The following is a 24,706-nucleotide window of genomic DNA, read 5'->3' as shown; positions in this document are numbered from 1 at the left end:
AGTCTGGGCATCTTTACTTAGACTCCCTTCCCCTGCAACCCGGTTCCAGATATGCGGAGGAAAATGAATGGATGGATATTGGTTTTCCTACTGTACGCTAAGATCTGAAGGACTGAGGCTGAGGAGAGCCATAATGATGTTAGGATTATTGGACTTGCTTCCTGTTTTGTACTTTTATTTTGTATGAGTTTCCTCCGGTTCTTGATGTTCACTCATTGCTTTCTCATGTTGCTTGTTATCGCCCGGTCTCTTGCCTTTATATTCTCCTCACTCCCCTCAGTCAGACGCTGGTTCATACTTTCACCCCACCCTGTTCGTTTCCATGTTTCTGAAGCTCGGTCTACGTCTCCTGTTTTTGTGTTTTGCCCCATGCCTATTGGACTATTCCCCTTTGGACTTTGGATTTAACTACAGTTTGGACTCTCAGTTCTATTCTTTGGGTTTGTTTGAATTAAGTTTTTTTTTTAGTTCATTTTCCTAGCTCCCTGACTGCTCTGTTTAGCTGAAGTCTTGTTGAGATTTTGTTTTACACTTGTCAGGTTGAGCCCCTCTAGTTTTTCCTTTGTTCCTTGTCCCAGTATTCTTATTAAAATCTACTAGCTCCTCAGTCTGTGTCTGCATCTTTGGGTCCTTCCTGTGTGCCTTAGTCCTGATAGAAGACTGTGTTGCATCATTCAAAAAAAATGAGAGACATATTATACATGACTTGCACAAAGTTTTTTTTTAGTTTACAGATTTTCCAAAAATTCAGCTTGAATGTCTTTGGAAACTTTGGGATCTCCTCTAAAATTGTAAATGAAGCTCTGGACAGTGTTTGGCTGCACAGTAAAAGTTTGTACTGACTGACCCACAGCTGGCTGGTTAAGGTTTAAGAGGTTTTTGGCTACAATTGACAGCCTGTTCAAAGGGACTAAATTAAATCAGGTTGGCAAAAAATGTATAATGTCAGTTTGGAAAATTTTCAGTATATCCACCCATTGCTATAGAAAGCTAAACAAACATGTGCCAGTTCAAAGATGCCTTTTATAATGATTGTGTTTGAAAGATTCTTTACATCATTTTAACTGTTTATCTAAAAACAGAAGACCACCAACAAGTCAAGAAGTTTTTGTGTATGCTTGCATACCTGGAACAGCCTCTCGAAGCAGCCTTTCTTGACAGCCTCAGAGGGCAGCACATAGGACAGCTCAGTGTTGGAGTCAGACACCAACAGGCAAGATGCCACAAACTGGCGAATAAACTGGGTGACCTGAGCCTCTGAGCAAGGTGTCTGAGAGGAGGGTGGAGACAGAGACGAAGGAGGCTGCAACTGGCTGCCCTGGCCTGTATGGGCCATTCATGGGAACGGATCAAAGAAAAATCCAAAAAACAATGAATAGATGGAGCAGTGGAAGACAGGATGGTTAAAGGGAAAAAAGAGTGAGAGTGTTACATGTAGCACAAGAAGCTAGATTACTAGTGTAAACAAAGCAGAGATTACACATATGTGCAGCTGACTTTGTCACTGGCTTATTCTTTATACTGCTACCCACTAAAGCAGGATGACTTTTAATAGTGAAGTTTCACCAAATCTAGAAATACTAAAGAATAAAACACGAGACCTGAGTGCAGCCCACAGCTCACTGGCTGACTCCATGGCAAGATTAGATTTCCTGTTTACATTTCCCAAGGCATGATGGGAAGGCCCGACAAAAACAAATAAAATCAAAACAAGAAGTGACAAAAGCCATGAACATAATTTTTTCCACTATTAATTTTCATTCTTATTTATATATTTACCAAACTAAACATCAGAATGCCCCATCAACATAATTCTTACACTCTGTCAAACCCAGCATCTAAAGCAGCACTATAAGTCCCGTCTTCCTAAGACATTAACCTGTGCCTAGTGTCTCATTAACTAGTGTCTCAGCCAAATGCCTGTAAATAACAGGAGCAAAACTGAATAAGATAATCAGGGTTGAAACAGTTTAAGGAGCTGGTCAGTGACACTTCCTACTATCAATTTAACTATAAACCTATCAATATTTTAACTGGTGGGTAAACTGAAAAGAAGCGAACCCCTACACACACCTCTGCCTTCACTCTGCTTTTTGACGAGTGTCAGTTTGTATCCGTCTCCATAGGTGCTCTTCAGGAAGAGTGGTGAGCCACAGCACTTGAGTTTCCCATGTGAGATGATGGCAATGCGATCTCCCAGGAGGTCTGCTTCATCCATATGGTGGGTGGACAGCAGAATTGTACGGCCTGGGACAGAGGTACAACGCACGCACACATGCACACACACACACACACACACACACACACACACACACACACACACACACACACACACACACACATTCAGCAGCTGGTCTGCACTACAGTGATCAAACAAAAACTCTAAAATGGACAGGATGTGTATATACAACAATAATGTGAAAACTAAATACAGAAGGAAATCATTACATTTCTTTTGCTAATTAGCTATTTTTCGCTTCATGCAAGCAATCAACACACAAAATCTAAAACTGCACCCATGTCAAGTCTTGCAGCCTTAAACATAGTTTTTCTTTGAGTAGACAAAAATCTGACCCCAGGCAGCCTCACCCTCTGCAGCACAGAAAAGTAAGTCAAGGAATTCTTTGATGTGAAAAAGATCCAGTACTACTGAAGGATATGTTTTTATAAAGAAGATACCTGAGGGGAAATCAGCTTTACTGATGATTACATACAGAAGACATTTGCATCTAAAAGATCACTTTCAAAACTCCAGTACCTTTCATTGCATAACCCTGTCCTCTGGACCTGAGTCTCGACTCACCCTGCTTGTATTTGAGGATGAGGTCCCAGATAGCCCTGCGGGCGTATGGGTCTACACCCGCTGTGGGTTCGTCCAGGATGATGGCCCTAGAACCGCCAACAAAGGCAATGGCCACAGACAGCTTCCTCTTCATTCCGCCGGACAAAGTCTGCACCAAACTGTGACGCTTGTTGGATAACTCCAGGTCAACAATCATTCTGGACACACACGCACATCCACACAGCAAAGCAATTTGTTACTTGCTGTACAGCTAATTCAGCTCTCCATATCAGTGTCTATAACTAGAGTTATAGCACTAACTGTGTCATTACTTATCTGCATTATAATGATAACAGAATAAATTCAGTATAATGTACATTTCCACAGCATAATTACAGCAGTACAACAACAGAGTTATGTCTTTTCTCATTTCTCATTTCAAATTATAAGCATATAAACTAGTTACAAACAGGCCCCGTCTACCAGCTGCAACATTAAATGTGATGAACACAATAATGCAGTATATCAGTAATTATAATACAATAATATGATCTATATTAATGTTAAATGTGCCATTCTGCATAATTTAAGTATGTACTGATGCTAAAACTTTGTACATTTACTAAACTTATTTAATGCAGGTCTTCTACTTGGAACAGAGTATTTTTACAGTGGGATATTGCTACTTTTACTTAAGTAAGGGATCTGAGCACTTCTTCCACCACTGCAGAAAGCCTTTCATTCACTTTACTGTTTCACAGTATGAAGCTACCAGGGAAGAATGTGCCAGCTGAGTTGACCTACACTGTCAGGAGCTTAACAGTGACTGAAAAAATGGCAAAGTGAAAGCAAGTGAAAATAATTAGCAACAGAAAATAGTATTTGTATGAGAAGAGAAACTGAGAGCAACAGAGTGATAGGTATACCGCAACTCTTTTGTTGTACTGATGCTGCTTTGGAAATGTACATTATACTGAATTTATCAACAACATAAGTAAACATTGAATAAGTGTTAAGTTTATCAATGGGGGAACCAAGGCAGAACAGAGGATCTGTTTGTACCACCAGGTGGATCAGCGCAGAGTACCACCATTTATGACTGTACAATCTTGGCCCCAGGGAAAGACTGCACAATGAATCAAGAAATAAACTAGCAGCTGCGGTTCCTTCCCGACACTGTCATCAAAGTCATGACGCTTGACACTGTCATGCAGTCAGCATCTCAAAAGTTGTGCTGGTGGGTGCCCTTGCCAAAAAGCTTGGAGGCAGTGTATGAGGAGAAGAAGACCAATCTGGTGAGCTACTGCAGGAAGAATGGTTGGAATGCTTCATCCTTCATGAACCTCTTTGACTTCATGGGCCTTTTAATTAGATTCTTCCGGAAGGGCATAGGACTGTACCGAGGCATACTGAAAAAGGCACTAAAAGAGCTATCTGAAAATGTAGAAAAAGCACATTTTCTGCCGTGACTAAGGAGGACGGGCATAAGCTGGGGTAACACCGATGCCACAGGGTGGCAAAAAGAGATTCCTTGAGATTTACATCCAGCTGCAGGGACTGGCAGGGAGATGCTGCTGCTCCTCTCGAAAATGGGATTCTGGGATTAGAGGAATGAAAGAAAGAGGAAGGGTGCCTACTGCATGACAACCCTGCAGCTGGTCACTTACCACTGGCTGAGGTGCCACAGGCAGTAATGCCTTGCAGGATCAACTCCTCAACTCCTACCTGTGTGGTCAACCATTATCACATGCTGAGTGTATTACCTAGGGAATCAACAATCAAATAAGAAGTATTTTCTAAACAAAGGCCCCAGCCTTTATCTAATAGCTATCTAGGGATAGTATGTGATAAGAAACTCATAGGAATCAAACATGCTTGTGATTTACAAAAAAGACTAGGGTCCCTATTTTCCTGCAAGAGGGCACAGCATGAAACTACAGTCTAAACTACAGTCACAAGGTGAATATGGGCGCGTTCAACGGAGTTGTGCAATTTTGTTGGCCACAAACGCAGCACACTTTATGCGCAGCCAGGTGTTACCAAGCATGTTTTGTTTGTGTGGGTGGGGGGATTTTAGGTCTGCCTGGAGCAAAAAAAATGCCAGTATAGTGAAAGAGATGGTCTGAGAGCTCCTGGTGAACTTGGAGAAGCTGGGGTTGTGTCACAACAAACCGCAACAGCACAAATTAATCTGAATTTTTCCTCCATAGATAGGTAAACCACGGTGTACCTACTGATGACAAGAGATTTGTAACACTCTAAACAAAGCGGGTAATTGAGAAACCCCATATTTTAACTTGCATAATGCAGACATAGTAACTTCTCCAGTCTTACAACAATTCTTGGGAGAGTTTGTACAGTATAAATCGAGTTGCTTCTGCATAGAAGTACTAAGACATATTGTACATACACCTCATTTTTTGAGCTTTAATAATTCACTGTTGTAACATTGTAGAGGTTCCATTTTGTTGTTGTCACTGTATAATCAGTTACTTGTTTGGACTGTCTTTATATGTAATGTTTTATTGTACCTGTCTGATTGCCACAGACAAAGAATACATTCCCACAGACACAACCAAACTGACTTAAATGTAGTAGACCTGTACTGACTTGTCCATCTCTTTGCGTATGTCTTCTTCAGCCATGCCTTTGAGTCTGGAGTAGAACCACAGGTGCTCCTCCACACTCAGCTTGTCAAACAGGACATTGTGCTGTGGACACATGCCCAGGTTCTGACGAATACGCTCCATCTCCGTGCGGATGTCATGACCATATATGGTGGCAGAACCAGAGGTGGGTGGGAACAAGCCCGTCAGGATGGACCTATGGCAATTCATTATAGGCAGTGAGTAGCAGTAGCACTGATGAAGCAAATCAAGCAAGATTTATATGTTGTATGCCTTGGTATATCGACTCTCATATTGAAGTCCAGTATTCACTCTCTTAGATTTGTTTTTGGTCTCAGCTGACACTGGGTGAAAAGTGGGGGTACACCCTGGACAGGTCAGCAGTCTATCACAGGGCTGTTATGTAGCTAAACAGCCACACACACATAAGCTGCATGTCTTAGGTCTGTGGGAGGAAGCCGGAGTACCCAAAGAGAACCCACAGAGAGAACATGCAAACTCCTCCACTGTTCCACTCATATCCTACAGTAAAAATACATACATCATGCATTGTCAGAACTATACTGGTTTTGAATGATTTTGAATTATAAAGTAACCACTGAGATACTTTTGCCTTGCAAATGCAAATAACTAATATTTTTGTTGAGTTTCACATGAAATTTCTGTATTTGTGTTTTTTCTTTTTAGGTTTTCTCACTGACCTGGCTCATTTGAAAAAAGGTGATGTCACGTATCTCTATGCACCAATAAGAATTTCACAATATTTCTGTCAAAATCTGATCATAATTGTAGCCTGTCTGAGGCTGCTGTCAAATCAGCCAGTTTAACTGAGTGAGAGTTTTTTGGAAGTTCTAGTAATGAAATAGAAGTTACATTTACATTAAGTGTTGTTCGCCAAAATCCACTGTGTGTATCCTTCAGTTCTAACAAACATATTAAATGCACTTCCTTCTTCATACAACATTTGCAAAGCAGTTTTTAATATTTTATTTCCAACACTGTTTATACCCATGTATACTACCTACTGTATTGCGCATACAGCTTCGATGTAGCATACGTTATCTCTTATTGTGTTCTCATTATATTTTTAGATACTTTTTATTACATTTCGGTTCACTCGCTGGTTGAAGTGCCTTTAGATCTTTATGTCACTCTTTATCTATACATTTCAGTGGACGGCAAAGCAAGAATTTCACTGTGCAGGGAAACACGTTTCCATACTGTGCATACAATGACAATAAACACTTTGAATCTAGAATCTACACATTTATATAAGAGCTACAGTACTGCAAAGTAAGCATTTCCTGATGCTACTGCTTTACATTTTTTCAAGTACATCTTAATACAGCACTCACATGCCCATATGTACATTGAAAGAGGTTTTGCCACTGTAATCATTTATTAAAACATTTATTACAGCATAATGTGGTGAACTGTCTCAGTCCATAGATAGTCTGACTACAGGCTAAACAGAAGGTGCTCTTGTTCTGATGCAGTTCTGACCGAGTGGTTACTGCTCTCAATGAACACTGTGACCTGTAAAACACACCTGCTCTTACCACCAGTAACTACAGGTTACCAAATTCAAATAAAACCAAATCACCAGGACTTAATTTTTTAAAGATTATAACCTTAAACACTTTTTAATGTTTTTATAAGAACTTTAACTTCAGGCGCTGCTTATTTAGTTATGAATATTTGATCTTAAGCTGAAGTTTTCAAGGAAATATAAATATGACATTTGTTCATGCCAAAATTTACTCCAAAGTACAAGGATTTTTATGCAAAAACTAAACGGGATTTAAAACATCATGTGACACTAAAAAGTGCTCTAGTCTAAGTACTGAATGAGATGGTGTCTCTGTAAACCTGACAGGGGCAGGTTTTACAAAGCATCACAGCTGAAGAAGATGACCTTAGATTAGATTAAATTAGATTAAATTAAATCTTTTTGTACACACTATCAGTATTTCAGTTGAACATCCATGCTCATTGTTGACTTTAGTCATCAAACATACTATGCACAAGCATGCAACCCCTACTCACATGGTTGTGGTCTTGCCAGCACCATTGTGTCCCAGGAAGGAGACCACCTGGTTTTCATGGAGGTTGAGACTGAGTTTGTTCAAGGCCAGTTTGCTGCCAGTCTTGTACACTTTGGTCAGTTTGTCAATACACACAACCAGCGGAAGATGGCTTGGCTCCTCCTCTATACCACGCATCTCCTCTGGAGTTACAACAAGACAGGGAGAAATAATACTGAACAAACAATATTACTTTCTCAGTCCCTCTTATTCTACTTCTTTTCTTTAGCTATCTCTTACCTGACCATTCTGTGGTCACATACTGTACTTAATGGCCTTTATTACTTTTCCAGTTGATATATTGAATTTAGTGCAATCAGCACATGGTAATTCTGGGAGCAAGATTCAGAGGTATAGCCAAACTACAACTTAAAAATTGAAGTTCCAATTCCCAGTACAAACAGGTGTGAAGATACCACCCTACACAATCAGTACTTAGTAACACCTCCTCTGGCAGATATCACAGCTTGCAAACGCTTTTCATAGCCAGCTAAAAGTCTTTCAATTCTTGTACTTGGGATCTTCTCCCATTCTTCCTTGCAAAAGGCTTCTAGTTCTGTAATATTCTTTGGTCGTCTTGCATGCACAGCTCTTTTAAGATCTACCCACAAATTTTCAATGATGTTTAAATCAGGGGACTGTGATGGCCATTCCAAAACCTTCAGCCTGCGTCTCTTGAGGTATTCCATAGTGGATTTCGAGGTATGTTTAGGATCATTGTCCTGTTGTAGAAGCCATCCTCTTTTCAGCTTCAGCTTTTTTACAGATGGTGTGATGTTTGCTTCCAGAATTTGCTGGTATTTAGTGGAATCCATTCTTCCCTCCACCCGTGCAATGTTTCCTGTGCCACTGGCTGCAACACAACCCCAGAGCATGATAGATCCACCCCCATGCTTAATAGTTGGCAAGGTGTTCTTTTCATGAAATGCTGCTCCTTTTTTTCTCCAAACATGCCTTTGCTGATTGTGTCCAAAGAGTTCTATTTTAACTTCATCAGTCCACAGCACTTGTTTCTAAAACGCATCGGGCTTCTGTAGATGTCCTGTTGCATACTTCAGACGTTGGATTTTATGATGGGGACGCAGATAAGGTTTTCTTCTGCTGACTCTTCCATGAAGGCCTTGTCTGTGCAAGCATCGCTGCACAGTGGAACGGTGCACCACCACTCCTGAGTCTGCTAAATCTTCCTGCAGGTTTTTTGCAGTCAAATGGGGGTTTTGATTTGTCTTTCTGACCAGCATACGAGCAGTTCTGTCCGAGAGTTTTCTTGGTCTTCCAGATCTCATCTTGACCTCCACAGTTCCCCTGATCTGCCATCTCTTAATTACATTTCTTACTGTGGAAACTGCAAGCTGACAACGCTTTGCTATCTTCTTGTAGCCTTCTCCTGCATTGTGGGCATCAATAACTTTCATTTTCAGGGTCTTACACAGCTGCTTAGAGGAACCCATGGTTGCTGGGTGTCCACAAGTGTGTGCACAAGGTTTGAAGAGTCAAGGTATTTGTACAGCTTTGAAATTGGCATTTACCAATGACAGCTGTTGCTGTGCATCAGATCTAATGAGCTGATTAAGGTCTGAAACCTTGTGAGAGACTTTGAGACTCTGGAACTCTTAGGGTGCCCAAACTTTTGCACCATGCCATAATAATGTTTTTATTTTTTATTTTTGTTCAATTTATGGCATAAGAAGTAACTATGCATCACTGTTTGCAGAAAATATTGTGCATTTTTTCCATTTCCAAGAGAAACTGTGTTAACATCTGTTCAAATAAAAAATCACCAAAATCTGTTATTTATCAAGGGGTGCCTAAACTTTTGCATAAGACTGTATCATCTCACTCGCCTCTCATTCCCATTTACTTAATTTAAATATAACCTTTGATACAGTATGAGGTTCTGTGTTGAGGTTCACACACACAGTTCTCTTATTGACTGTTTCTGGGAAGAGATTTTGATGGTGAACTTCTTAAATGTAATATTTCTGTACTATAAGCACCCCTCCCTAAATTCTGTTCACCTTTAGCTATCTGCTTGCCCTGTTTTCCAGCAGCTAACCAGCTGCTGCAGCAACTTGGTGGCAGCTTAATTTTTTCTGAAAACTTCCCGTAACATCTGAAAATACATTTTTAAATGTTTTTATTTATACATTTCAAACAAGAAATTTAAATCTGCAGAGTGTGTGGTGACAGTGATACCAATACTTAAGTAGGAAAGGGAATTTACTGTGTTCCGTATATAAGATAAGCAGAGTGCTTACAAATAGTATGTAAGTCATTAATGTACAAATGGATCATGTGTGCTAGTATATGCTAGTTTAGACTGTTTGAACTGCTTAAGTTGATCTATGTAACATGAGAATTTCATTCATAAGCGGTCCTCCTCAGCCCCAATGATCATACCAGATCTCCGCTGGTCCAGCGCGCAAGCCTGATCTTCTTCCATCACACTGAGCCTGACTGCCCCACCACCACACCATGGCCAATCCCAAGTCTCAACACGCGCACTGCTTGACCAATAGGACCTCTGCAAGGGGAAGTACCATGGGCGGGGGAGTCCATACATCCCTATAAGAAAGGGGAGACACATTTGAGCTAATCTATATGAAAAGAAATAAAACAGGGAACAGAATGATTCAGAGGGTAACAGAGTTCATACCTGGATGCACGGCCTCTATGTACCACGTGAGCACACCATACACACTGGCATCAATGATGAGCATCATCATGGACAGACCCAGGTTAAAGTCATCACCTTCTACTGGTGATTGGTTAATAGTCCGCCACTGGATGCCAACACCTGCTACCTCATACAGCGCAAAGTACTTGGAGCCCAAGCCGAAGGCAGTGGTGGACATCAGAGCCTAAAGGAGACAGGTGAAGCAAGAATTTATTCACAACATTATCATCTGAATTATTTAGGCTATACTTTACAGCCACAAAACAGGGATCAGATTTTACAAACAGACCCCACATGTAGTTAACTTCAACTGAAAAGGTAGGGAAAAAGAGAAAAGGCCTTACAGCAATGCACTTCTCAAAGGCAGTGATCTTATCATGGGCCACCTCCTCCCTAATGGCCACATACATGTAGGGCACGTAGCTGAGGAAATAGATGATTCCGCCGCAGGCTGAAGCCAGCTTTGCCTTTGAGTAGATTACTGATACCAAAAAACTAGAAAACAAAGGGAAGTTAGATGAGTGTCCTTATCATGTAATAGATTCATGAAATATTTACGGGGAGTCAAACTAATGATTCCTAGTCTAAAGCTCGGTCTGACGCGGTGAAGTCAGAGGTTCTTCCAACAAACACATAAAAATAACTAATAATATATGATAATACTACTGCCTGCATTTACATCAACCAAGCAATAAGAGACTACAACAATCAAAAATAAAAAATTGCATCTAAGTTGCTGATATTACTGTAATAGCAGTACTTAAAATCACCCTTAATTTCATTGACCAGACATATGCTTAGTGACCAAGAAAGAGTGCTATTGTTTACTGCCTCATCTCTGATTCAATGCAATCAAATGCTATAATATAAATCAAGACACACAGGCAATCAAACATGTTTATCTGCACTGTAGTAAGCTGGTAACTGTAATGACTTGTTCACATGAAGGTATGTCCACCACATGTTTCAGTCCTCTGTCTCACGATGTGGACTCGCTTCTCTCTACTGTGATTTGTACATGATTCATAATTGATTTCATATCATTTCCTCCACACCAGCTGTCTGCACAGAGTGTGTAATTGTTGTCGTTTAAGAATATGTGTATGATTATTTTAAGCGTTTGCCACAATACAGGTGACATAGACTCAACACTGTACCTGACCTTATCCTGAGCAGATGTATATGGAGGACTGAAGCTGCTTTCACTACATGGGCTGCATAGCCATTGTTCATGCATGCATGCATACAGCAGGTCAGTAATTAGGTTTCTCCCCTAGCACCCACTTTATTTAAATCAAATCAAATGTATTTATATAGCACTTTAAAAACAACATCCAGCTGGCCAAAGTACTTTACATGGCAAAATAAAATCACAATAAATGACTAAAATAAAGTAAATAAGATCAATGCAAATAAAAATAAAACAGCACAATAACACAGACACACATAACATATGTTCAATAAATTAAAATTAAGTTAAAAGGAATGCATCAAGCCCTACTGTGTATTAAAAGCCAAGCCAAATAAATAGGTTTTAAGCAAGGATTTAAAAGTAAGTAGCTGACCTAACATTAAAAGGTAGACTATTCCATAATTTAGGGGCTGCAACAGTAAAAGCACGGTCACCCCAGCGTTTATATCTGACCCTAGGAACCTCTAAAAGAAACTGGCTTGAAGATCTGAGGGACCTGGCAGGTTTGTGCCAGTGCACTAGTTTGGTAAGGTAAAATGGAGCCAAACCATTAAGAGCCTTAAAAACAAAAATCAATAACTTAAAATCAATTCTAAAACGGACTTAAGAAGCGTGGCTGTTATTGTCTTACTTTGTAATTTCCTGATTTTAGGTATACAGTATTTGTGTTGGGGCATTTAGACTGTGGTAAGCACAGTGTTTCCTTACACTGCAAATGTGTCTGAACTTTATCAGCCAGTTGTTGAGCTATGATAACTGACACATTTTGAAAAATGAGGGATGGACTGCTAATTAAGCAGAACCAGGAGATCTTACCAGAACATAATGGTGGCTACGGCGTAGATGGTGAGGAACAGCCAGATGATGAAGGGGTCGCTGTGGAGCAACACCCGACCATACTTCAAGATGGCTGTTAGAGCGGTGACAGAGATAGACAGCTGGACAAAGCCAGTGATGAACCAAGCCACCCAGTGGACCGCATTGTTCAGACCCATCATCTTCATCACCTGAGAAAGTGACATGATGGGTACATGTATGATTTTTTTAAACTATTTTGTGCTACACACATATGAAAGACTTACCCACTATAGGTTTGCTTATTTGTTAATTCAGTGATAGTAAAACATTTTTAGTCTTAAGTGTTATGTCTGGGTTTTTGATAAACAGTCTTCCTATTCCTCCATGAGATTACCGATGTTGCCATTAAGTGTCATTGTTACTGTCAATTTCATCATATTCTAATCACTACTACCATCCTCGTGTATTGTAAATACCTCATAATCTGCCCTGATAACACTATAACACATTTATAGTCATAAGAAAATGTTAGTGATCCCTGGGTAGTTACCTGGATTTATGTTTATACAGACAGGAGACAAGTCAAAGGAAAAACTTGAGAAAAAAGAGTGGTCTCTTCCAGGATGACAGGGCCCCCATCCACAGAGCAGGAGGGTTCAATGAATGGTTAGAAAACTATGAAAATGATGTGATTCATATGCTGTGGCCTTCACAATCACTAGATCTCAACCAACATCTATGGGAAGTGTTGGAGCAATGTGTTAAGCGCTCTTCACCACCATCAAGGGAATACTGCCTGAATCTGAAACACTGTATTTTTTTGGAAGAATGGTGTTCATCCCTCCAGTAGAGCTCAGACGCTTGAAGAGTCAATGCCAAGGTGCACTGAAGCTGTTCCGGTGGCACATGGTGGCCCAACACCTTACTGAGACACTTTGTTAGTTTTGCCTTTCATTTGTTACCTGTTTGTATTTCTCTTAAAATATGGTCAGTTTTAATATAATAATGAACAAACTGCCTATTGTACCTAATATACAAATCATTACATTGGTCTTGTTTGTGTGAAATACATCATTTAAATATTACTGTGTAGGCTGAAAAAGCAGGGACAAAGCAGAGGACATCAACAAAAGCAAACTGGAGTCAGGAGTGAGCAAACCAGTCCAGTCAGTGACTCCAGATTAGAGATGTAGGTTAGAGAGACTTTGACTTATACAACCCCAAATCAGAAAAAGTTGGGACTGTATGTAAAATCTAAAATAAAACTGAAAATAGTGATGTGTAAATCACTTCAGTTCTGATGCTGCAACACTGGTCCATCCGAAGGACAAAACACCCAGACATAAACAGAGTGATGTGGTGTATGAAATTAAGTGTAGTCAGGAGTGTAACAACTTGTACATTGGTGAAACTAAGCAGCCGCTTCACAAACACATGGCCCAACACAGGAGGGCCACCCCCTGTGGACCAGAGTCAGCACTCCACCTGCACCTGAAGGACAAAGGACATTCTTTCGATGACAGTGAAGTCCAGATTCTCTCCAGAGAACATCGCTGGTTTGAGAGAGGAGGAAGCTATTTTTGTCCACATAGATCACCCCTCACTAAATAGGGGTGGTGGACTAAGAATAAAATTGATGAAGTATCACATCAAATAATGTGTTTCTGTATTGTTTTCAATGTAATACAGGACACAAATGATTTACACATCACTTTTTTCAGTTTGAATTTTGATTTACTCAAAAAGTTTTGTGTTTTTTTTTTACTCAAAAATTTTTGTTTCCTATTCACTATAAACATTTACTGATGTCAACCATGTTAGCAAAAAAAAAAAAAGAAACAGAACGTTTAGGATCAAGAAACTGTTGATTTGCACAAAGCTGCAAAGGTTTGAAAATTCATCTCAGAAAGTGTGGATATTCATTACGACAGACTGTCTACAGACGGATTGGTTCTGTGGCTACTCTCCATAGAAGTGGAGCTAAGATAATTCCAACCTCATATTAACAGCTAAAGGCTTAAAGGAATCAGTGGAGCTGGTTCGCATCTGTGTTCATAGGTCTACCATATGCAAATCATGGAGCATGCTGTTCATGGCACAGGAGGCAGCACTTTTCCACAACATTAACACAAAAAGAGACATGTTGCCTCCACTGGGTGATACGCCTCTTCATTACCTAACTTTGTGAGAGGAACCACTGTAAGACAAAACACCAAATGCAAACATAACATGTTAACCAGTCCTTTGATGTTAACTCTGACTGCCCAGAATGGTGACAGACATACAGTCATACAGTCTAACCTCTTTGAGCCGGTGCTCCTTCTCAGCCACAATATGTTGAATCATCATGGCTACTGAGTAAACCCAGGAGATCACCATGCACAGAGGCATCATGTGCTCAATCACGAACAGAAAACTGGAGAAAAACAACAACAACAATGCAGTATCAAGCAAAGTATATACACACATTGTTAGACCACACTGCATTTCATATGCATGGAATCTTCAGCATTTCAAATATCTATAAATGTGTACAAAATATATTTATCAGATATGTAGAATACAATTTATATAAACATTTTGAAATACACGGTATCAAATTTCATGTAAAGTAATGTTTATGACACCTCTGCCTAGTGATAACTTGCCAATGTTAAGACCTAAACAGAGAGTCCATGAGAATATGACAAGGAAAATATGCGTCATCTCAGAATACAAAGCCCATTTCTTACTCATCTCTCGTGTAACATGGGTATGGGAACATCTGAACGTAGTTGCCAGGCTCCACCACATCATGGCCCACAAATGTGTTGATGATTGCTCTCTCTATCATATCTGGGGGAAAGTGACAAAAAGAGACCAAACCAGAACTAAAAGGCGAGTGAATACTGGACCTGCATCCATGAAGTGGACCGTTGGTCAGTGTGACACTCATAACATGAAAATATAAAATTAGAAAAGTTCATTCAATTTTCCAAAACTGTTTTTATCATTGTCAGATTGATGTTAAGGTTTTGGGTCTGTGTAACACTTATCAGTGAAATATTTTATATGGAAAATTACAAATATGAAAAACTGTTTCTGTATAAATGCTTTAGCAGATGATCTCTGCTCTTTAAATCCATATCTTCCCGTGTTGCTCCTTCCAACATCCTGCTCCCTGGCTGTGCAGCCCTGTACATCCTCACTACACCAGATCTGTCCAGCATCCTTCCACTCAAGACATCAGTGCTCCTCTGCAACAAACGCTCAGCATTAAAGTGGTCTTTATAAACATGTTTCAATAAAGGTTTGTCCATCTTCAAGCTCATCTCACTGAGTCTGACAATGTTATACAGTGACAAACAGTGAGTCAGACTGTTAGAGACTGACAGGAAATTGGCATCAGTGTGATGTAGTTCAAAATCTTCAGGATCACTTTGATCAGATTTTAGAGTTGTGTGGACTGGATGAAACAGGCAGAGATGCTGCTGATTCAGCACAGAGTGTAAGAATGTACTCAGGATATAGTTGGTATTTTTTCTTGGTGAGTGTTACTAGAGAGCAGTGGTGGAAGATGTTTCCAGATTTTTTACTTGTGTAAATTTACTAATAGCTGCCAGTTAATGAGGCCTTTTATGTAAGCTATATTCATAATAGAGTATAACTACTTCACTTAATTAAATGGACAAACTGATAGATCAGTATGTATATTGGTATGTAAAAGTCGACAGGATTACCAAAAAATGTGATACCAGCTATCACAGAAGGTGGAACAGTCTGTGGTAATGGTTCACTCTAATGTGTTTCTTTTATTATTAATAAGACAATACTACAAATATTTAACATTGTAAACATCACCATTGACAATACACCAAATTAGTTTGCAAGGCTGTAGAAGTTAGTAAAAGTAATTTGTTGATAAAACCTGGTGTTCCCTATAGAAAACAATGGATCTGTATTGCACCTGTTTGGAACTATTCAAAGCTACATGAGTCATGTGACCGGCTATGTTTTTGAGCCCTCGCGGTTATAACTCTCTGATCTACAGCACTGAGCTGCCCTGCTGGCCAATCAAGGGCAAGTTGAGCACAAAACAAAGCATGAATAGAAACAAAGTACTCTACTTTTCTAAATTTCTCTTTTTCATTTCCAACATTTCATAGAGAGAAATCCTAAAAACATAACTCCAAGTGAATAGTAATGCAACTCCAAGTGAATAGTAATGCTCTTCGGTGTCTGCTGCATGTGTACATACATGGAGACAACTGCTAGCACTGTGATTCTATGTCAGGCATTGTGTTTCCAGCTGCTATGCCCAAGTGGCAAAATCAATACTGCCGGGCCCGATGCATATCCTGCCTTTTAGTGCCTAGTATGGATCACATGTCAGCTGAGTAGAACTTGTATGTGTTTGTGATTTCTACCACAACTGTGTGTTTTCTTAGCGTGTACATTGAATACTGTTACAAATTATTTGGCTTGATCAGCATGATGCAATCAGTTCTGTGTCTCTACACACATCCTCCTCTTTTTCATGTTCATCTCTTTGCCAGGTAAAAACCAATGTGAGACCTAAAATCCATGTGCAAATGCTTTCTGCTTTTTCCTGTAGCTTTGAAACATACTAATAAAAATTGCATAGCCTAACAGCTATTAATCCTTGCATTTGTTAATACATAACTCAATTTGCCTCCATTATATTGAGGTGAAGGCAAAAATTGCAATACTTGGACCAAATAAAAATCAAAAGAGTCTGCATGGACAAATACCATGTTAAGTGAGAAAATCTGTTTTATCTTTGTAATTTTGGTGAGCCAAACCTATAAGTTAATCCTGCATGGCTAAAAATCACCTGTACATTGCTTTGACCCTCTCTGGGCCAAGTCAGACTGCATTCACTCAGTCTGGAGGCATCAACTTTCTGTGTCTCTGCTTCCTGAATAAAAGATGACTTGCAGTGAGAACGTGCTTCTGCTGCAGCTTGCACTGGCATCTTCACAGGTGCGCCCTCTTCCCAGTACACAGTGCTAAGCATTTTTCCAGAATACATTCTTTTCTTAGTGAAACAAACTAAACAATGTGTTTCACTCCACAGTCTGGCTTGTGTCTGAGTCCTGATCTATAGCACAGTCTGCTGCCAACTGCAGACTGCGCTAAAACAGTGTTCACTTTAAGATATTTTGGTAGAAAATATGTAAATTGTGAATCATATCTCTCATATATTGTATGGTCAGCAATCAGGAACCACTACATTTCAATCATTTACCTTGGATCCAAACAAAACCGTAGAGGAAGTAGAATTTGCCCCCGGTGTTTGGCGCTACCAAGTATTAACTTAAGGGGGCTGAATAATTTTGCACGCCCAATTTTTCAGTTTTTTATTTGTTAAAAAAGTTTGAAATATCCAATAAATTTCGTTCCACTTCATGATTGTGTCCCACTTGTTGTTGATTCTTCACAAAAAATTACAGTTTTATATCTTTATTTTTGAAGCCTGAAATGTGGCAAAAGGTCGCAAAGTTCAAGGGGGCCGAATACTTTTGCAAGGCACTGTAAGTGAGAAAATCTGTTTTATCTTTGTAATTTTGGTGAGCCAAACCTATAAGTTAATCCTGCATGGCTAAAAATCACCTGTACATTGCTTTGACCCTCTCTGGGCCAAGTCAGACTGCATTCACTCAGTCTGGAGGCATCAACTTTCTGTGTCTCTGCTTCCTGAATAAAAGATGACTTGCAGTGAGAACGTGCTTCTGCTGCAGCTTGCACTGGCATCTTCACAGGTGCGCCCTCTTCCCAGTACACAGTGCTAAGCATTTTTCCAGAATACATTCTTTTCTTAGTGAAACAAACTAAACAATGTGTTTCACTCCACAGTCTGGCTTGTGTCTGAGTCCTGATCTATAGCACAGTCTGCTGCCAACTGCAGACTGCGCTAAAACAGTGTTCACTTTAAGATATTTTGGTAGAAAATATGTAAATTGTGAATCATATCTCTCATATATTGTATGGTCAGCAATCAGGAACCACTACATTTCAATCATTTACCTTGGATCCAAACAAAACCGTAGAGGAAGTAGAATTTGCCCCCGGTGTTTGGCCCGGGACGCCAGTAGGCCCGCCGGATTTCATTGGTCTTCTCTGTAAAGCTGGAGTTTTGTCTAATTTTGTAAAGAATGTGGGGTGGCAGGGAGCCATCTTTGTTAGTCTGGAAAATCACACCTGAAAAGAAAAAGAACTTACATCAGGTCAGTGTCCTGATGGCCCAAGCAGCACAGTAACAACAGACTATAGGTTCAAGGTCAGTTTATGTATAATGCAAAACCGAAGCCTACCAGGACTTTAACTTAGGTCTGTTTGTTCTTTGGGGATATCTCATTATAGCAGCAACTTTATACAGAGTGAAATTTCTTTTAACTTCTTAAATACTGCTTGAGTCACAGCTTCATTTTGGCTTAGTTGCAGTTCAGGTGTCCAATGTATTTTCCTTGTTCATTTCTCACTACTTTATTAGTCTTGCCACTACACTTTAATTTGGCTCTTCTGCTCCAAGTGTTTACCAAGTACAATGTGAGGTGCTTATTAGTTATGGTGACATTTTTGTTTTAGCATATTAAACACAAATTTTCTTCAAATGAAAATGTATACTGTGTAAAAAATGACACCTTAAAAGATACCATGCTTTTATCCCATTACTTTAATTTTCATATAGACTATGGTACTAACCCTAACTAAACTTTTCCCATTAGCATATGCCACACCATCAGAAGGTTAGTGATTTTCACGATGGCATATCTCGTTTCACCAACAGGGATACTAATTCAGGAGAATATATGGAAGCAAATCCTGGCCAAAATGTTTGAGGGTGCACAAACCAATTTTCAAGAGCTGATCACTTTGCAACTCAGCATTTGAGAAAGTGCAGATTTGTAAAAGCAGTATCACATTTGAAAGTGAAAGAGAATTCCTGCTCCTCACAGAAATTATCCGGTATGATCACAATTCTGTCCTGCCTCACTCTCAAATCTCTCTCTGCTGTTACAGGTACATGCCTGTGTGATCTCAAATTCTGATTTGCAGTCTGAATAGCACTCACAACTTGTTTTGTGCACCTTCAAATCTTAGCGTGGACAGATGTTCACGCAAACCCCAGTGGAGAAATCTAAAAGCACAAACTCGGAAATGAGAACAGGCACGGCATGGATTAGACTCTTAAATCTGATTCTGTGAGAGCTGGAATGAGCAGCAACATAACCCTGTGACAGACATATCTCTGTGATGGACATAAATCTGTGACGCAATCGGAGATGAAATAGGGTGGAGAGACAACATGGCGGCGCGCCGCTAAGACATAACCTAAGCTTAATGAAGTAAAACAAACTAAATAACTTATTATTTTAAACTCAACTTATATTGAGAGTTCAGCAAACTTCAGATGCCCTTTTACGGATTAACACCACAGTGAAGGAATAAAGAACCTGGAATTATTGATTGACTACTACTATCATACTGCAAAACAACATGGAAAACAAAGACCCCGACTCAGCAACAAATACTCCAAACCCGCTCAAAACAAATAAGAAGGACTCATCTATGAACACCGTCAATTTAAAAAAAACACTGAAATAGAAATAAAAGACATTTGCCATAGCCTGCAATACATGCATAACCATGGAGGCTTCTGTTAAAACACTCACAGATGCTCACACTCAGAAAAGAAAATAAACCCATGAATGAAACTTGATACAAAATTGGTCTATGTGTGATAACCTGATATACTTGGGAATTCAGGAAGAGTCCACCAAAAATCTAGAATCCATAATCAAGAACCTCATAAAACAGACACAAGGAGAACGTGCAAACTCTGCAAGAAAGACCTAGGTTCTTACCTTGGAACCTTCTTGCTGTGATGTGGCAGCGCTAACCACCATGCCATCCTCTACATAACACACAAACCTGCAAAACTTTAACCTGGTAACATGGAATGTACGTGGCTTTTGTACTCAAACTAAAAAAATTCAAATTACTAACCATCTTACAAGATTAAAGGCTGACATATGCCTCATACAGGAAATGCAAATAACCAATTTAGAATCACAACAGCTCAGCTTTAATCAATATGATCAAATATTCTCTGCACCATATAACAGTAAACAAAGAGGTGACTCAGTTTTAACCATCCATCCATCCATTATTTTCTGCTAATCCAGGTTCTGCAAGGTATTCTAGACGTTCCTCTGACAGGATTCCTAGGAGTACCCAGACTCAAACTCATTTCAGCTGCTTGTATTCATGATCTTATTCCTACAGATCGTGGCCATAGATGGTCTTGTTAAATGTTGGTAAATGGTCTTCTATGCACTGCAGCACACTCAAAGTGCTACCACATTATTTGGACATTCACTCATTCGCACTCCCAAGCACTCACACATTCACGCACTGGTGTCATCATTGGGAGCAACTGGGGGTTCAGTGTCTTGCTCAACATGTGGACTGGACAGGCTGGGAATCAAACCGCTAATCTTCCGGTTAGAAGACAACGCGCTCTACCCTCTTGAGCCAAAGCTGTCCCCCATAGGTGAGGGGTGGAGCATAAACTGACTGGTAAAATGAGAGCTTTGCCTTTCAGCTGAGCTCCTTCTTCACCACAATCGTCTGGTACAATGCCTGCATTACTGCTGATGCTGCCCCTATCTGTCTGTCAATCTCACACTGGATTTTACTGTCACCTGTAAACAAGACCCTGAGATAACTCAATTACAGTCCATGAGAGAGCAATTCACCATTTTCTGGCAGAACACAATGAACTCAGGCTTGGAGGTAACTCTCATCCCCACCACTTCACACTCATTCTGCAAACTGCTCCAGTGTGTGCTGGAGTTCACAGTCTGATGAAGCCAACAAAACCACATCATCAGCAAATAGCAGAGAGGCTATTCCATGGGCCGCAAACCAGACAATTTCCTCCCCCCAAAATGGGCCTTGATATCCTGTCTATGAAAACCACAAACAGGACAAGGGACAATCCTGATGAAGACCAACACCAACTTGGAATGTGTTTAACCTCTCGGTGAGTGGACAAACTCCCAGGATCTCTCCAGTAACCTTGGAAGGGTAAAGAGTTTGTCCATTGTTCCATGACTTGGACGGAATCTGCATTGTTCCTACTGAATCTGAAGCTCAACAATTGCTCTGAGCCTCCTTTCTAGCACCCTGGCAGAGGCTTTCCCAGAGAGAATGAGTGGAGTGATAGCCCAATAACTGGAACTACCACCCAAGTCTGCCAGTCCACAGGCACTGTCCCCATCCTCCATGCAACACTTAAGAGGAGTGATAACCAAGACAGCCCAACTATGTTTAGAGCCTTCAGCATTTCAGGGCTAATCTCATCCAGTCCTGCTGCCTTGCCACCGAGGAGCCTTTTGACTACAGTGACCTTTGTCAGAGATATGGGTGAGGTTTTTCCCAAGTCTTCCACCTCTTCCTCCTCCCTGCAGGACACTTTAAATGGATTAAGGAGTTCCTCAAAATGCCCTTACCACCAGACAATATGCCCAGTCTGAGTCAGCAGTTCTCCTCCCCTACCAAACACAGCCTGGACCAAGCCCTGCTTTCCCTTTCTGAGTCACCAGATGGTTTTCCAGAACTTCCTTAAGAAAGAAAGTACTTCTGCGTAGCCTCACCAAACTCAGTTGACAGCTCTGCTCCTCTCTTTACCCAAGCGTCCAAGGTAAAACAAACCTAAATCCGTTGATACAACAACAAAGTTTATCATTGATCTAAGGCCTAAGGTGTTCTGGTACCAAGTACAGTTATTAACAACCCTATGCTCAAACATGGCATTTGTTGTGACCAATCCATGACTAGCACAGAAGTCCAATAACATGGCACCATTTGGGTTCAGATTGGGCAGGCCATTCCTGCCAGCCACCAGATGGTCGCTGCCGAGCTCCCCTCCCAGGTCTGGCTCCAGCAGGGTGTCCTGGTTTCCCTAATCCAGGTGAGGTAGCACAACATGAAGTGGCAATTTTCATCAGGGTTTTTGAATCACTCTCAGTTATAGTAAATAAAAATATCCCATTTATTCACTGTTATTGACCCAGATGGAAGGTTTGTGTTTGATTAATGTATCAATCAATCACATAACACTCACACTTACTAATATTTATGGACCAATTAGTGATGACCGATCCTTCTTCAACAACTTTTTCTCCCTTCTAAGCAACTCAATAAACATCATAATAGCTGGAGACTTAAACACTGTTAATGACCCATCTATTGACCGCTCAACCACACCCAGTACCCCAAGAAACTGGCACTGAAAGTTTAGATGCACACCTCACCTTAGATAAAATATATAAAACCTTACACAAAATGCCCAGTAATAAACCACCAGGACCAGATGGACTACTAGCTGAAATCTATAAACATTTTTGGAACATCTTACAAAGGCTATTCTACAGAGTAGTATCAGAAATTAAAACTACTCCCACTATGTAATCAATACTGACTTAAAAATTATAACCAAAGCCAGAATAGAAAATAAGAGAGTTATTCCAACTCTCATCACCCTGACTAGACTGGCATCATCAAAAATAGACAAGCCTATCTTCACAGACTCTTCAACCTATTTAATATATCACAGAGAAAACTATAGAGTCTGACACTGCTTTGGCGAAGTTACACACCGACTCAACATTAATTTTAGTGACCTCTGACTGGTGAAGTCGAGAGTCATTAGCACCAAGGTGAATAACAACCTTACTGTAGCAGCTTTAAAATGGATACGATATCGCCTGCTCTAGCCCCAGGAATACATTTGACTATGGCCGCCAGTGTCTCTAGTGTCATGTTTCTGACTATAGAGTCAGTTACCAGAGTTGGTTTCTCAGCGGGTGTGTCGCTGAGTGGGGAAAATTGATTTAAAAAATGAATAGGCAGGTGATGTACCATGGACATTTGTTTCAAGCTATGACTCTTGCAAACTGTAGGACTGTTATGTGACTTAACACACTTATCCAGAGGTATGGAGTTGGGAGAGACCAACTCCTTCAGTACCAACAGTTAAAACACGTTATTAAATTAAAAACTAATATCATAAATAACACAATGTAACCATCTGTTTTTATTGAGAGGATTATGCAAATAACAACCACTAAGAAAATCATCTCTAAGCTATACAAACTTACATCCACCTCAGACCCCTCCTTTACACTTCTATATACAAAATGGAAGAACGACCTGGCTCTCTCTCCCAGCTCTGACTTCTAGATACAAATCTGTAGAAACACGTTTTTCATGACTACTAACACCAAACTTACAACTTATACAGTTTAAACCATTCACAGATCTCACATCACCTACAACAAAGTATTTAAAATTGGATTACTGGACACAGACACCTGTCTACAATGCACCATGGGACACACAGATGATTCTCAGAAAAAAGTGCAGCCGTGGAAACCATGTGATCCATTAAGCGTCTAAACCCCACATTTTTCACAACAGAAATTGGTTGGTCATCTAGCAAAATGAATTCAGTCAATTTCTCTGTGATCATCTTTGCCTTGCTGGTCTCTGAAGCGAGCTTCTCGCGCCTCTGTAATGTTTCTTGCAGCGATTGTTGAAGCGGCACGCTGTTCTTTTTAGCTCTGGTTGTCTGTAGTCTCTCTCCCAGCTCTGACTTCTAGATACAAATCTGTAGAAACACGTTTTTCATGACTACTAACACCAAACTTACAACTTATACAGTTTAAACCATTCACAGATCTCACATCACCTACAACAAAGTATTTAAAATTGGATTACTGGACACAGACACCTGTCTACAATGCACCATGGGACACACAGATGATTCTCAGATGATACATGCTACTTAGGTTTTGTCAACCTGTTCACTCCATTTGGTCCACAGTTACTAATGCTCCACCATCATGGGCTGCAGAATCCCATTGTCCTCAACGCTGTTTGTTTGGACACACCACACAGATTATCCTTTTAACTAAATACAAAAACCCATTACTCGTTTCTCTAGCGATCACCAAGAAAATAATTTTTCAAGACTGGAAATCTAGGTAGACCTGCCATATCAATTACTGGACCAACTTACAGGTACTTACAGAATATATTGCCATAGAGAGGATAACTGCTAAGAAACATAAAAATATACCAGTCTTTATCTAACCTTTATATATATCCATTTATAATTTATTTCAGCTTAGAAGTATTATTCACATAAACACTAAGTCACATACATATCCATAGTAAACCACCTGACTCAATTTTCTTTAGCATTAAATCATTTACCACTGCTACCGTTACTACTTCTACTACTACACGGGAGGGCCTCACAGAATATGTAATTCTCATTTGTATGAAAGTAAAAAATAAAGTTGTCCTTTGAAGAGGGGTGGAATGGGTAAAAATAAAGAAATTCATTAATTAGTTAAATTTATAAAAATTTTAAAAATGTGATTCTGTGCTTACACATGCCTGCACCCTCTCAAATGCTAAGTTCCAAACTGAGTAATGCTCAAAATGTGGTTGGTGCACCCTCCAACGTTTCAG

At 40.0% G+C, this 24,706-nt stretch overlaps 1 protein-coding gene across 2 annotated transcripts in view; it reads right to left on the bottom strand.

The window, feature by feature from the left end:
- abca2 (ATP-binding cassette, sub-family A (ABC1), member 2) overlaps positions 1 to 24,706 on the bottom strand; it is a 136,441-nt gene that overhangs the window by 27,577 nt on the left and 84,158 nt on the right. For both annotated transcript variants that reach the window (XM_020599227.1, XM_020599228.1), the window contains 12 exons: positions 18,188 to 18,361; positions 14,893 to 14,995; positions 14,462 to 14,576; positions 12,179 to 12,369; positions 10,515 to 10,665; positions 10,150 to 10,354; positions 9,894 to 10,058; positions 7,456 to 7,636; positions 5,393 to 5,605; positions 2,804 to 3,000; positions 2,074 to 2,247; positions 1,127 to 1,323 (listed from right to left, as the gene is read on the bottom strand). In XM_020599227.1, coding sequence (XP_020454883.1) covers positions 1,127 to 1,323; positions 2,074 to 2,247; positions 2,804 to 3,000; positions 5,393 to 5,605; positions 7,456 to 7,636; positions 9,894 to 10,058; positions 10,150 to 10,354; positions 10,515 to 10,665; positions 12,179 to 12,369; positions 14,462 to 14,576; positions 14,893 to 14,995; positions 18,188 to 18,361 — 2,066 coding nt within the window. The remainder of the gene's footprint in view (positions 1 to 1,126; positions 1,324 to 2,073; positions 2,248 to 2,803; positions 3,001 to 5,392; positions 5,606 to 7,455; positions 7,637 to 9,893; positions 10,059 to 10,149; positions 10,355 to 10,514; positions 10,666 to 12,178; positions 12,370 to 14,461; positions 14,577 to 14,892; positions 14,996 to 18,187; positions 18,362 to 24,706) is intronic.

This window comes from Monopterus albus, unplaced genomic scaffold (genome assembly GCF_001952655.1).
Source record: "Monopterus albus unplaced genomic scaffold, M_albus_1.0 scaffold40.1, whole genome shotgun sequence".
Lineage (NCBI taxonomy): Eukaryota > Metazoa > Chordata > Actinopteri > Synbranchiformes > Synbranchidae > Monopterus > Monopterus albus.
This window is presented reverse-complemented; position numbering and strand designations above follow the sequence as displayed.